This window comes from Ixodes scapularis, unplaced genomic scaffold, assembly GCF_016920785.2.
Source record: "Ixodes scapularis isolate PalLabHiFi unplaced genomic scaffold, ASM1692078v2 PGA_scaffold2__306_contigs__length_199485367, whole genome shotgun sequence".
NCBI classification, from domain to species: domain Eukaryota; kingdom Metazoa; phylum Arthropoda; class Arachnida; order Ixodida; family Ixodidae; genus Ixodes; species Ixodes scapularis.
The window spans coordinates 161,061,372-161,077,100 of NW_024609857.1; the positions used below are offsets into that span (position 1 = coordinate 161,061,372).

General features: G+C 44.9%; 1 protein-coding gene across 1 annotated transcript; it reads right to left on the reverse strand.

The window, feature by feature from the left end:
- Window positions 1-10,774: 10,774 nt before the first annotated feature.
- On the reverse strand, window positions 10,775-13,053 carry LOC8043334 (intracellular coagulation inhibitor 1-like). The gene is made up of 2 exons (XM_002416218.3): window positions 12,241-13,053; window positions 10,775-11,278 (listed from the first exon to the last, which is right to left on the reverse strand). The coding sequence occupies exons 1-2, from the start codon at window positions 13,051-13,053 to the stop codon at window positions 10,775-10,777; spliced, it is 1,317 nt and encodes a 438-aa protein (XP_002416263.3).
- Between the last annotated feature and the right edge of the window lie 2,676 nt (window positions 13,054-15,729).

Sequence of the window (15,729 nt, forward strand, 5' to 3'; positions counted from 1 at the left end):
TGCGCCTCACCGAGACGGAAGTCCGGCCGCCGTCGAGATCGCTTGTGTGTGACAGCGAGGCGCGTTTTTTCCCACGCCTCGGACGTCAACAGCGGCGTACGACCAGAGGCAGGAGCGACGCTGACCTCCGTGTCCACGCGGCGACCCGCGGACGGCCGCTTATAGCAACCGTCTCTTCTCGCTGCTCGCGGCAGCCTGCTTGTCGTCAACCCGAATTGCCTGCTGTGAGCGCCGGTTCAACGTCTCAAGTAGCACGGAACGTGTCAACAATGTTCCCCGAAAGTTGAAGATTAATTCTGTTTTGCAAAACACCTTGCCAAAAACGTTACGAATTAATATTTTTAAAATGTTATAAAACATCACTTCAGAAATGTTGCCGAATTACTGTTGTAAAGATGTAATAAAAACATTGTGCATTAATGTTTATTTAATAACGTAAAACAAAATTGAAAAAAACACCGCATTTTCTTAAAACGCTGTTTAACTGTTCTATTTGCCATATTGATGTAACATGTGGAACCCGGTGGGGCCCGCTGGAAAGGCTCATTCACACTGGAAGCGGATCCGCGTTCGCAAAGCGGTTGCGAACGCGGTTGTATAAGGATTCAGTACAATTGCACGCGCACACGATGACATCAAATGCGCGTGCAATTGCACTGGATCTTTATACAACCGCTTTCGCAACCGCTTCGCGAACGCGGATCCGCTTCCAGTGTGAATGGGGGGGAAGAGAGCCCACTATGAATAATCGCAAATATCCGCTTTGCGAGCTGCGGCACTAATTTATCGCATACGTTTCACTATAGGCATGCATTTGATTTCTGTAAAAAAAGACAAAAATATATGTCCCGGTCGAAAGTTGCAAATAAGAACAAGACCTCCTGACCGACATGAGGAAATTTATTTCATATAAAAGTTGCAAAGCATGTATGTGGTCCATTGGCATGTTTGTTTCTTCAAAAACTGGGAAGGGAATGAAGTCTCCACTTCGATCTCGTTGTTATTGTTGAAGCAAATGCCTCAAGAACCAATCTGAAAGGTTTTAATTCTGTTAGGAATCTCTGTCAGTCCATATAAATATATGTTTTTACATGTACCACTCAACCAGGACAAGTCTTTTCTTCGATGGCATCAGAAATCAAGTGCGCCACCTGTTGGCACTTACATGGTAGTTTAGTGTCGTTGCTTGCAAAGCCGAGTTTTCAATTGATCCCTGGTGGATCTTTCTCTTTGAACTGCCTGGTATTGCCGCAGCATAGCTGCAAAACATTCAAATATTTTGTAACTTCACATTACAAACATAGAACATTCTAGGCACCAAAGCATGTAGAGGTATATATCCCATTCTATATCTGGATTGAATATGCAAACTCCATCAGTATTTAGTTACACTCGATCCATTCATGACATGTCACATAATCTCCAACATACGACTTCTAAATTTGGTGACGGTTGCTTGGCACTCTGCTATGATATACTTAGGAAGATTAGCGGCAGGCAGATGTTGGGCACCACTTGATGAACCAGTGTGCATAATAGAGTGCATAATACAGTGCGTATGTGAGAAGACATGTCGATCATATAATTATGGAAAGTTCAAAAGAACAATTAAGGGTTTTGATTATTCTATAGATACTAGGCGACCTAAAAGGCCTAGAAAAAATGGGATGTGAAAATCTCACTTTTTGTAATGTTTTCAACCCTCTGAGTTGCACGTTAACACAAAACTGCACTACAATACAATGACTTTATTTTATCATTAATTGATGAAGGAAAAAAAGAGTTGCAAAACGTTTTGACTGGTCCCCTTCAATAACACACAAAGAGCTACTCAAAAGAAAAAATGGTCTGACACCGTACACTTTGATCAAAATTCAGTAAAAATACAAAAAAATATATATATAACTAAAAGGAGAACACGTGGTTTACAACTCAATCAAATGCACGTATTAACAATTTAGATATAGATTACGCATATCATTAATGGTTAGAAACTGCACGCTTAGATCGTGACTGGTAAAACTGTTTAGTAGACATGAAAGAGCCTATTTGAACGTGGCTTGGGGCCAACACATCCATCGTGCCATTACATCCGTCGAGCAAATACGTCCAATTTCGTGCCATTACATCCATCGTGCCCGTACGTCCATAGTACCAGCACATCCATCGTGCCATTACATCCATTTTTGGTCAGTTCATACAACGTGCCATTACATCCATCATGCCGTTACATCCATCGTGCCATTACATCCACCGCGCCATCACATCCATCGAGCCACTTCTTCCAAAAGCGTGTCATTACATCCATCAACACGTAATCTTTGAACGTTTGTCGTTCAATCATTCGACCGGTGAGGGAGCATTCCTCAATGTTCAGCGTGACGGGTGGGGTATTACGAAAATTAAAAAGCGCAAAAGACAAGGACAAGAGGCAGACAACACAGGACAAGCGCTTACTCGCCACTGATGTTTTAATTCGGAAGATGAGGAAGGTGAAGAACCCTAATGTTAAATGTTAGAAATATTTATGAGAAAGGAGTAGCACTGATTGCGCCTCGCAGAACTCGTAACGCCCTTGCTAAGATTTTTTTTTCTTGTAATGCAAAATAACACAAAAAAATAACATTTTTTTTTTTGCTATCTGAAATTGGCTATGGTCCAACGCCGTAGAACAGGGTTCTCCAAACCCCGGCCCGTGGGCCAAATCCGGCCCGCGGAGGTCTTCCAACCAGCCCGTGGCTGGCTGCACTCCTCCCAATGGAGCCCGGCCCGTGGCCCGCTTCCAGTAGGACCGCTGCTACCGGCGTCAAAATAAGCGCGCACAAAGGAACGGCGTAAACGAAACAGTGTTGGCGGTAACGCGTTACAGGTAACGGCGTTACCGTTAACCCGTTACTTTTCCAGGTCACGTAGTAACGTACTCGTTATTTTTTTCAAAACAGTAACGGGTAACGTACTTACGTTACTTATTTGAAGTAACGGGTAACGTTGTTACTTTAATCCTCACTTCTTCCCAAGACTTAAAAAAAAAGAAAATACGCTTCTACTTTTTTTTAAGAGCCTCTGGCACACCAAAAAAAAATAATTTTGTTTTTCATGCTAGGTGTTAAAATGGCGTATCAGGACATCACCGAAATATTTTTCACTTTAAAGTTGCATAGTTTTTTTTTTTAATAAAAAATAGAAATACGAAGCCCAATTCAAAGTGCCCGCCAGTGTTCTGTGACGTAACAATGTACCGCAAGATGTTGGGGCGGACAGAAGGGAGGCAGAGCCGTTTATCGAGAGAGTTTGGCCATACATTGGTTTGAATAGGCGAGCATCTCGGGGCTAGGGTGCCTACATGTCTGTCTGTCTCAGGGTGAAGACATCCATTGTTGCCCTGAATGCGCCAGCGCGTGACGCTCTCGCGCACTTGGTGCGTGACTTGGGCGGTAAAATGGCGTCTATGCATTAGCCAAAGCTACGCGCTCGTGCTGAGTGACACCGGATTGCGCGCGCTTCAAAATGCATAGAAAAAACGATTGGGCGGAAAAATGGCCGAGATGTCACCACTCCAGCAAAAGCGCGCGTGTGTATGAAGGCACTCTACTCGGGGCCAACCACAGGCCGCGAAACAGCCCCTAGCGGTGGTCGTGAACTCTAAATTGGTGACACGACTAATTCAAGCCGTTTTAGCGTCGCTAGAGTTAAAAGGTGTTACTCTTAGTGACTGAAAACTTCCTGCTTGCGAGGTTTTCGTCACGCCACTATTCAAGTGTAGAATAAACGAACCTGCGCTCCAAACCAGGGCCAACTTGCTAGAAACAGCGTCTCAGCTGAGACGGTGAAAGAAAGCACTGCCAAAGCCAGCGCACGAGCCGAGCGGGACTCCGCGTCTCCAGACGCTCGCGCGCCCCAACCTTTGCACTGTTTTCTTTCCGCCAGTCACAGGACGCTGTTCTAACAAGCCAACATCAGCAGTGCAGAAAAAGGCACGGGCACGAGCGCGTGGCTTTGGAAAGTGGCTCCTATGCACGAGTTCTCGTACAAACAAAAGCGTTTCGCTGAGCTAGGTTCACGCGCCTGTACCTTTGTCTTCACTGCCGACATTTGGGAGATGGAGCAGAAAGGCCGAGATTGAACGCCTCTATTTCACGCTTTGAATGCCGTTTGCAATATTGCGACGTCGCGGTCTCCTGATTGGTCGACGCTATGCCACAAATTTAGTTTACGCTCTAAGCGCGGGGGGAATATTCGGCGCTGGCGGCGGCTGTTGGCCAAACTCTCCCAATACACGGCTCTGAAGGGAGGCATCGCCGAAAGTCACGTGAGTTGTATCACTCCTCGTGCTTACCGCGACCGCAAGTAATATTTTTTTTTATATATTTTTTGTTATGCTCAGCACCTCCGCGAGCAATCCAAGCAGACAAGGTTTCTTTTATTTGCTTTTCATCGCCTAATGTTGCTGTAAAGGTAGAAGAAGAGGAGTCAGTGAACCTAGTAAAGAAGTTCTACTCATGTTCTAGAGTCAGACATAACACGTACTTTATGCTCGACGTTTACATGTACTTGGAAGTTGGTACACTCACCAGTTCGTATTCTCTAGACGGCAGGCATCTTCAGCCTGGAGAGTATCCGATGAATCGACGACCTCGGTGTCTAAACCTTCAGCAATGCGATCGGGCGTGTCTTATGTTAGCAATCCTAATTTCTGCGAGAGTTCTATTTTTTTTTTTAAAAGCTCGATAGCTTGTGTTGTGTCCAGTAAGGCTCTGTACCATCGGACTGATGGCATCCAGTCGTAATTCTGGCTTGTACTAGCAACGCTTTCATCATTTAGCTCCATCACGTCGATCCACTGACTCTTCGTCTTTAACTTTTACAACACGCAAGCTAACCAACGGTGCAGCAATAAAAATTAAACCATCTTCCCGAGGGGAACCATGGGGTGATGCGGAGCATCGCGGATCATTATTAACGGTGTTATTAACGGTGTTAGTAACGTTGTTAGTAACTTTGTTAACTTGCGTGTTATTACGTTAGTTTGTGGGGTGGTGCTGACGCTTGCTTGCGCCAACCCACTAACTGACGGGACTGTTGCTTCCATCACACTTCATCGGAAGAACGGAGTGAAGTGGAGTCAACAGCGGTGAACTGAACGCGCGCAGCGCGCTACCGCTGCTTATATTCACACTTGAAGGAGAGGAGACTAGAGGAGGAGAGTTGCGCATGCGCGCGCGGTGCGAGTAGAATCGAACGCACGCGAAGTGCACGCAGCTGGTAGAGAGAGAGAGCGGAGAGAGTAACGCGCAGCTGTTGGAGAGAGGGAAGGAGGAGAGTTGCGCATGCGTAGTGTGAGTGCGGACTACGACGCCGCGGGACATAGACCCGAGCAAGAGATGCTCCGCATCTAAAAGCTATGCTGTTTCACCTTATGATGTACCGCAGGAAAGGCTACAAGCGCGAGCTCCTTGCTCTGGGGCACAACTCGGCGGCACAAGCTCTCGTGACTTAAGAGCAGCTGCCAACGCTATGAGCTCGCGCTTCTAGCCTTCGCTGCGGTACAACGTAAGGTGAAACGAAGTATAGTGAAACTGAAATTTCGTTTTCTACGATCCCTCGTAAAAAAGACCATAATAAAAAAAAAAAAATAAAAAAGTCTTAGGCACGGTTGTGGAGAGCACAAGGAGTGAAACTCACGTGACTTCCGGTGGAACCCACTTTTAGTGACGTAGGCGATGCCCCTCTTCTGGCCGCCCCGACACCTTGTGGTACATTGCGTTTTTCTTTGCGCTTTGTTTTGTGAGTATTTGTGTTTCTGCATGAACATAATTATTCTTGAAATATGGCGCTTATACATACCGGTACCGTCAAAACAGTAGCACGTGTTAATTCATAATTAAAAAAAGTAACGCAAAAGTAACATGCGTTACTTTTTTATCGGTAACGGTAACGCGTGCCTTTTATTTGCAAGCAACGAGTAATGTATTTCGTTACTTTTTTTCGGTAACGCCTTATAGTTACGCGGTACTTAACTCTTTAATACTCTATCTACAATATTTTACAATATTTATCTTATATGTGCGGAATCCATAAGGGGTAGCTGCGATCACAGAGAGCTTATTACGGAGTTTTCGTAGATCGTTTTGGCCTTTCCGCTACGCTATCCGCTACGCGCTACGAGACCCGCTAACAGAGGCATAGCGGAGACTCACAAAAGTGCTTTCGTACCGTTCTCTGCGGGCTACGGTACTGCGATTATGACAGCACCACTAGCGGTCGTAAAAAACACTATATAAAACACTAAACGCATACTATTACTGCAACCACGTATTTGTTTTGTCAGAGTGCCTCTTTTCGAACACAACACATGGTTAATTAACGATTATGAATGTTAATCTTTTTTTCTGGATATATTCTTCGTAGCACATCTTGCCAGCTTGCGGTGGGATACTTCAACGAAATTTGAAATATTCCCGTCGTGTTCAAAAATAGGTTGAATATGATCCACAATATCCGTAAATGACAATCGCACGTTTGTATTTTGATCCTGGTGGCTGTATTTTTCGTTATAAACGGCCCACTCTGGCAAGCGCTCGGAGAAGGCCCAGCTTAGAGCACGTGACATCCAACGCAATCGTGACGTAGGTCGTCTCAAGACGAGCGAAGCTACGGCGAGGCTGACATAGAGAGGATGGCCTAGTCGTCCCAGCCACCGAAGCGGCTGCTTTTGTACGAATTTTGAGTGACGGGTTAATCTTCTATAATCTTCTAGGAGGACAATAGCGTCTTCTGCGACACACAAAAGGGATTCTCGGGAAGAGGGGAGTTCCTCCTTCCCCCCTTCTCTCGTCGTGGCCGAAGACGAGACAACCTCCGTCACTAGCTGTCAAGGTTCCTAGACGAGCATTACAAACGAGGCGTTAGCGACATCCACCAGGTGCTCTTTGATAATCGTTTAATTCGTTTTAAAACTCCTTTTCGTGACTTTTTTAACAAGATATTGGTATGCTCCATGTGATACTGCTCTTTTGAACACATATAGACCAAAAAAATGAGCACCGAAATTTCGTTGTAGTATCCCTTTAAAGCCAGATTCAGTTCGGCCAAGCCAATGCTCTCTTTGTCATCTCGCGCTCTTTTATGTACGTGGACGCGTTCTCCGCCAATTCCCGAAGATGCAGCGGCTCAGCTTTCTTGAGGACCAACTTTTATTGACCAGTTTAAGTTGGAGGGAAATAGAGGATGTGTATTTGATGTTTTCGGATGTTATTTCACTGATGTGCGCCACTGGTATGGTGTACATAGGCGTAGACTTCGAAGGGGCATCGGAACTCGTGCGCCCCCCCCCCCCCCCCCCCCCCCCCCCCCGAGCCCGGGGCATGATTCTTACTGAGACGCTGCTTACGTGCCACGTAACGAGCTTCAAGTAGTGGCATGTAAACAAAATAACACCCACGTTGCCTTTATTGACAAAATACATGGGAAATGGAATCCCAGCGTGCTTTCGTTAGCTTCAATCTCCAGTTCTGGCGAAAAGGTAACGCGCAGCACCCCCCCCCCCCCCCCCCCCCCCCCGGGAAAATGGAAAGTCTACGCCGCTGATGGTGTAGTTTTGGTATTTGTATTCTATAAACGGGGAAACACTATTGCTCTTCTTTTTTTTTAAGCGCTACCGACTGTTCATCAGCAAAGAATTTTGTCTTTAGCCTTTAGACTTTATTTATTTCGCTCTGGAGAGCCGCGGCACCGCGGAAATGCACCATCTCGTACCATGGAGGCCCACGGTGCCGCGTCTAGTGAACATGATAATGTCATGAGTATATAGAGGCATAATGACGACGACATGGATTGTTGATATTGTTGAGGATGACAGTCCGATTCGCAGAATTCCAGATTTCGTGGAGGTGGGTTGGGCGGGTGAGAAGCGAGCTGGGGGATCTGGCACGCCGTTCGATCGGTGCATAAAGAAACCCAGTCAAAGTAGAAGCGGCCGCCTCCGAGGCACCAGGCTCAGATTGAGACACCGCCGTCGCCCGGTGTGTCATCTTCTCAACGTAGTCGTCGTTGTGTTCTTTATTTATACGCGTATATATGTATAGATACAATAAGATAGATAAAAAGACACACAATCGAGCGGCCAGCGTACCTTGAGATCTGCTATTTCGTAAGGCGCCTCCGCAACCACGCCCGCAAGGTCTGCGCTAGATTGGCGCATGCGCAGTAGTTGCGAAGGCGTAGCGGATAACGTAGCGGAGGCGTAGCGGAGACGCCAGAACGATCTACGAAAACTCCCTATTATGTCCCGCCGATCGTTCGGTCTCTCGAGCTCCTTGGCTGGTCCCGCCGCACGCGCTCGTCCTTCTTGTCTTCTCTGCGCACCGTGCAAATGGGTCCCTACAGCCTACAACACTCAAACGAAGTTACCAGAAAAAACGAGAGAAAGCTGCCTACCGCAAAGTATGTCCTCTCGTCATATTATTAATCGGACATTCACATCCTAGTCCCTCGTTTCATATCTGTGTAACTATATATGTTACAATTCATTTACGTTCCGATGTATATTGTGCTTGGTGTATTGTGTCGTACCTTTTGCGTATTCTCAGCATCAGTTCTATCATTCTCACGAGTCTACTGCCCTGTGTTTACATACCCAGTTCCTATATGCGCTTTGATTTATGCCTGGTATGTTTTCTGGGCTCCAATTCTTCGTGTGACGTCATAAGTATAGCTAAATATTAAATTCCATAACAAAGTATACGTATTCATCCACCTTAGCTTCTTTTTGTATGATGTTAGCTCTAATTTTAAATTTTGCACTTAACTGTTTATATATTTAGTATTATTTATTTAGACTTTTCTCATTTATACATTTTTAATGCCCCCAAGCACCGACGCCGCGTATGATGCCGTACATCTTCGTACCGCCATCACACGCAACGTCAGTGCTTTGAGGCTTTGAAAAATAACTTTACAGTTTGGAACACACAAGATCACCATAATTGTAAGAGATCTAGGGAAATAAGCACTAGGGATAAGTTTATTTCATGAACAGCGCCAAAGACGCTCATATTGGCCCAGGAACGCTTTCAGCACGGTGATCCTCCATAGCGATCTTGGTGCGACTGATTTTAACGACCCCTTCGAAGACTTGAAAGGGTCCAAATATGGCGATCAGCATGACAACCGACAGCGATGAGCCAATCACCTTCAGAGGTTTTGTCGTTTCTATGTTGGTATTTGTTTGTGTCCGGCTAGCAGGTGGGAAGGCAATGACGCTACTTTCCCAGATCCAGTAACTTTAGGTCGAGGTAACCGCCATCTTGAACCGATGCTCTCGCTGGGCCCGAGACCTTTTGAGAGCTCCCGCAATGCCCGCTAGCCCGCAGTGTAAAATCCCGAGCGTTGCGTGCGAATACGCTATAGCCCTTCTATTGCGTTCTGCGCATGCGCACTCCCGACCTGCAAGTTCTTTGCATACGCAAAGCTTTAGCGTACGGTTAACGAAAACTGTCTAATAAGTATTTTTTCGCAGTGTCGCCTGGGCAATGCAGGAGGCCTATACGGAGAGCAAGTCGTCTGCTTCCTGCGCAGGAGTTGTGATGACGTCAGAATGACGCCAGTCTCTGATTAGCTTCGATTGAAAGGAAAGTGCGCAGACTTCAGTGCTAGATTCCTTGAGGACAACCCACTATTTTAGAGCGCAGCTCTTAGGGGCCCGTTCCCGGCTTGAGCGGCGTCGCCGTCGGCGTCGGCGTAACCAAGGTCACCCCAAAATCACGCGACCCCCAAGGTCACGTGACCCCTCCCCCAGGGTCACGTGATTCCCAAGGTCACGTGACACCGAAAGTCACGTCTCCCCAAGTCACGTGACCCCCAGAGGTCACGTGACCCCCATCCTTCGAGGTCACGTGACCCCCCCGGTTACGTGACACCCCCCGAGGTCACGTGACCTCCCCGATGACGTCATAGTCACTGATGACGTCACCAGCATCCGCATCGTCATCGTCATCATCACTGATGACGTCATCAGTGACGTCACTGATGACGTCACCGGCATCCGCATCGTCATCGTCATCATCGCTGATGACGTCACCGGAATCCGCATCGTCATCGTCACTGATGACATCATCGGCATTACGTTACTGATGACATCATCGGCATCGTCACGTAACCCCCCCCCCCCCAGGTCACTTGACCCCCCCCCCCCCCCCCCAGTATCCTTCCTTCCTCCTCCTCAAGAGCTGCGCTCTAATTCGGTGTTACAGGGAGTTTTGTAAACGGCTTTCACTTTTTTTTCAATCAGTTAATAAAGCTCGGCGTTCTATCATGATTGCAACCCCTGTGAAAGAAACAGAAGAACTTGCGCTCCACATAGGGTTCGCTACCGCTAGAAAATTAAACTAAGGAAACAAAAATATAGCGCTGAAGCTTCTGTGCTTGACGACCTTGGCTATTATACACGCATGACGATGCAACAGTATACTTGAACCTTTTTGGCCAGCAATGCGAGGCCTCTCAGAAATTGTTTATTGTTTCTTTTCGAGTGACAAAAAAAAGATTTTATTTTATTTGTGTTCATTTTTATCGAGTTTTCATGTGCCCATGATAAAACCCTATCTAGCGGAACGAGGTGTTAATGTATATTCATCACGGTAGTTGTGCACGAAGATATTTTATTAAGAAACAACCAAAGTGATTGGATTGCTGTCTGAGCTCGTCTCCACTATGCTATATCAAAAAAAAAAAAAAAGGATAATTATTGCTTGAGACACTTCCGCGTTTTGCAGCGCTACGTTACAGTGGCGTTAAGTGAAGCCACCTTGCCTAGGTACAGCACGAGTCCCGAGTCACGCTCACACACGACGATGCTGAAGGGCCGGTCGAACGTGACCGTCACCGACTTGTCCGAGTGGCGGAAGCTGTGGTCGACCGACAAGCGCGGTTCTTCGCCCTCGGACACGGCGATGCACGCGCTCTGGTGCACGTGGCTGAACTCTACCCTGCTCGTTTCGTTGCACTGCGAAAACACTTCGTTCATCCGGGTCGTGAGGTCTAGGGAGCTCGACAGCTCGAACTTGGGCAAGTGCACGGTTACCAGAGCGTTTCTCAAACTTCGGGACAGAGTGGACAGAGTTTCGGGCGTTAATAAGAAGGGATTCGATGGCGTCCTCTGGGAGAACACGACCATAGAAAGGGCACCGTCGTCGAAGGGTAAGACAACGATGTCGGTGTTCGAGGCTCCGATAAAAGCGTACGGAAGGACAGCCGTCCTCCGCATCATTTGCACGGGTACCTTTATGACAAAAGAGGCAGCAGTAGACTGTGGTTAGTAAACATGTAGAAAGTTCGTTGCAGCGTAAAATACATATTGCACGTTCATGGTTGCTGTACACCAATGTTGACTACGTCGAAGAGTCATTAGAAAAATATTAAAGTAAATGTGCATATTGTCTTTTGGAAGGTTTCTGATTCTTGTGACGGTCCTTCAACTGCCGAGCCAGGTACACAAGCCTTTGAGGCTTTCACCGGCTCACTACTGTACTTTCAAACATGTTTTTTCTTCAAACAAATCTATGTTCTTTGTTCTATGCTCTAACTAAACTGCCTGTTTGTACTGCGTGGTGAAACTTTTAAAATTTATGATAGTGCTAGTCATAAACTCGACTTCTTTCTGTCTGCGTTATGCATAGATGGAATATCTGCATGATGTCAATATTCTTGTAGGTTCTGCAACTTATTTTACCATATATGCGCCTATGATGACACCTACAGCTGACAGACACAATACCAGTTCCAATCCTTTTAAAGTAAGGTGTGCAAATACCGCACAATAAACCATCACTTGGTTGTCTCAAGTGCAAAAACTTGAAACCTCTGTGATGTGTTGTGGCGTTTTAATTGTTTGACCCTCCCCCATTATAATGCCCTTACGGGCTCTGTGGTGTAGCCGAAATAAATAAATAAATAAATAGAAGCTTGTACTTAAGTGTTTCTCGCTGTTGTTCTTCTGGTCATACCAATATTTGCACCAAAAGCACGCGATCACAGGAAAAGCGTAAGGGAACAGCATGATTAAAAATGACAACGAAGCATCGGTCAGAGCTCAGAATTGGATTAGGAAGACACATTTTCACGTGCGCCAGAGCAGAAAAACAAAATAGAAACGAAGAAGCATTACGTGTATCACAAAATGACTTGGTGGGTCATTACAATAAGATGGACGAGTACACATAAAGGCACCCTACTTGTACCTACCTTGTCTGTCCAATTGTTGAAGAACGTACCAGAATAAGTGGACTGCTTGCTGAACGGACAGCTCCACGAATTTGCGAAGCGAGCTGTGTTGAAGAGCACGTCGCACCATGCACTGCGTGAGCAACCCTGGAAGGCGATTTTAAACTCCGCACTAAGCACGTGGCGAGTGATGTTCTTCGAAAACGTCCTTCCGGCAGCCGCAGGACCCGAGTTGCGGAGGTAGACGCCCGTTTTGACGTTAACGTCGTCCGTAGCACAAACCCGTCGCCTTAACGTGGACACGACCTCGATACAGGATTGAGCCAATGGCGTCTTCGTTCTAGAAGCCAATCCGCCGTACCTCAGAACTTCTTTGAGAGCACCCTCTGTCTTGGTGGAAGCAGGGTCCAGGACAGCAACTAAGAAAGACAACCCATAGGGAGACAAACAGACGTTTTGCTCCTTGCTAAACATGGAAAAGAGCTTGAGACCTACGATGTTGGTCAAGTTCTTGAACTCACTGGAGAGATTGTAGGGTCGTCTGCGATCGACACCAGATTCGAGGGCGACACGAGCGAGGGCTTTGGTGCCTCCTGATGATTTTAGGTCGAGTTCATGCATTTCGGGGTCCGATGGACCCGTCTTTTTATCTGTCATAGGATTGACCTGACGCCTTGTTGCAGCTTGATTACTGGTAGTCACATTGAGGTCCGCCATGATTTTTCGTCTTTTCCGAGGTGTGCATTCGGGCTCGAAAGTTGGCAGCGCCTCATCTGATGGATTTTCGTTTGAGTGGTAGATTTCAGGACATGGCAAAGCTGCCGGTGATGGCATAACCTTAGGAGATGGGACGACTTCGGGGTATGGGACATCTTCTGGAAATGAGACAACTTTCGCTGAGGAGATTTTAACTGACGGGATAACTTTAGGTGAAGAGACAACTTTGGTTGACGGGATACCTTGTTCAGGTGGCAGAATACCTTCAAGTGATGAGATAACCTCAGGTGACGAGACAACTTTAGGGGACCGGATAACTCGAGGTGACGAGTCATCATCCGGTGGTGAAACTACTTCAGGTGATGAACGAAGCCTGGAAGGTCTCTCGATCAAAATCTCTACATCCGAAATTTTAGTAACTCCAACGGAGGCACAACGAGTCGGTCCACCGAGACTATATTGGGAAGCGGGAGTTTCAGCGGTCACGTATACCCGCCTGTCGAAGCAGTCCCCGAGCAGCGTTCCTAGGCAACCCTGCTCTTCTTCCTGAGAGTAAGCGTCTTCCTGATTGTCGTTGTTGTCACTGGGTTCACGCAGAACGCCATGCACTGCAGCAGGAGAATTTGAGTTTTCGCCGTTTCGAGCCGGTCGGTTGTCCTCGTCAAAGCGATTCCGGTTGTAATTTTTCTCTTGCGAGGCATCCACACTGGCAGTTGTAAACTGACTCGGGGTCTGGGTGGCCTTCGTTACCTACACATTGCCGAAACAAATTTTAACATAATTTTATATTCAAATTTTTTACGTTTAATTTTAAGAACTTCATTAAACACAGCATATTGATACCAATGACATCCTTCTTGCTACTCAACATAACTTGCGTAGATCATTTTCGTGTGAAAATAAGCTACAGAGGCAACAACGTTTTACTACTACTTTATGAGGATGTGTTCCTCTCAATTAAGGCACGGCTTTGGAGTCAAACTTCTTTGACCGAACTAGTATGTTTTGGGAACATTTCTGAAATGAAAAAGAGCACCAACGGCAAGCTTGGCGGATTTTTGTGTTAAGGCATTGGCCATCGAAGCGGCCGAAGCAAAAACTGACGTTTCTCCCACCTTTCGGGGATCGCATGTCTGACCGCTCGCTATCTTGTCATTTCCAAAAATACATCTCCAACTTTCTTTTCTTTTTCTTTTTTGCGCATGCACTAAAATGAAAATTTAAACTGAACAACAACAGACATCAAATGTTTCCCGGGAATATTTTAGATGATATTCATAAAACTATCAACAAGAATAACTAAAATCTTGGACGCGTATAGTTTTTATTCTACGTCTCTACAAATATTTTTGCATTGCAGTCTATGGGCCACATTCACAAAATTGTCAATTTCAGATTTCTTGACAAAATATAGTAATGTACACGAGGTCTGTGATTGCCTGTGTATCATCTAGAAGGCAAATACATTAAAATTCTGATATTTCCTTGAAAGTTATTTTATTCCACGGAATGTCCGAGAAAAATGACTATGAATGCACTAGGACTCTTTTGTGAGACCCTGCATATATATTTTATTATGCAAAATTAATTAAAAAAAATACATACACACGCGCATATATATATATATAGAGAGAGAGAGAGAGAGAGCGAGAGAGAGAGAAAGAGAGAGAGAGAAAGAGAGAGAGAGGGAGAGTTGTGTCGTCCAATTGCTCTTTTTGACATAGTTGGGCAAGTTATGACCTATTTAAGATATTGTAGAAAGAAACTTTACATAAACTAAAAGCTTTAGCATCGCTATTTGTATTGAATACAAATTTGATATTATATGCACAAAATAAAGTCTGTTACGGACATTTGAATGAGGAATGTTTCGGAAATCTAGAAAATTCTGAATAAATTTTCACGCACGTTTTAATTGTTTTATTTTTATTAATTCCAAGCTATAATATTAATTTATGGGAAAATATCTATGTAAAATACTATCTTTTGTTTATAGGACCGAAAATAAAGCTTGAAACTTGTCATATGTGTTTTGTAAAACGGCTAACTTTGCTGCAAAGTAAAATTACTTTTACTTTTTATTAGGCACAATTTCACCTATTTTTAAGCTGACATGTTAGGTAAAGTATTAATAATAAATAATTAATCATATCCATGCAGCAATATTGGCCAGAGTAATTGGTATGAAAGAACGCAGTCCTAACGAATTGACAATACTTTATACAATACTTGACAACTTTATTTGCGGTCATACAAACACCATAATCATAACACAAACACCATATGCTACTAACGAAAATTAAGCAAATAATAACTTTTTTTTTTTAAATTGATTTTGAATTTACTAGATTTCTTTATATCAGTTAATTGAAATGTACATAACAAAGTTTATTTCTTCAATATAATATAAAATTTTTATTCACTAAAAATAACTAAGTTTGAGCTTTCTAAGATATCATTAAGATATCTTAACTATGTCACACGTAACATCTAGTTTTTCAAGAATTATGAAAGAAGAAACACATAATAAGATTCCTTTTAATAATCTAAAATATAATAGTTTTTTGTTCACATTCGTTGATCATAAATAAATTTATTTCAAGAGTGTCGCAGAAGGGTCATAGTGCAGTAGTTTGACAAGTGTCAAAATAGCGAGCGTTCAAACATGCGATGACGTCCAAGGGGCAAAAACGTCAGTTTTCGCCTCGGCCGCTTCAATGGTCAGTAACTCCAAAAAGAAAATTCGTCAAGCTTGCTGTTTACGCTATTTCATTGCAAGAATGCTCCTAAAAC

Excerpts from the sequence above, each read along its gene's own strand:
- LOC8043334 (XM_002416218.3), bottom strand. The coding sequence starts at position 13,053 with ATGCCATCACCGGCAGCTTTGCCATGTCCTGAAATCTACCACTCAAAC. Across the intron at positions 11,279-12,240 it reads TCAACAATTGGACAGACAAG|GTACCCGTGCAAATGATGCG; the intron begins GTAGGTACAAGT and ends TTTGTCATAAAG.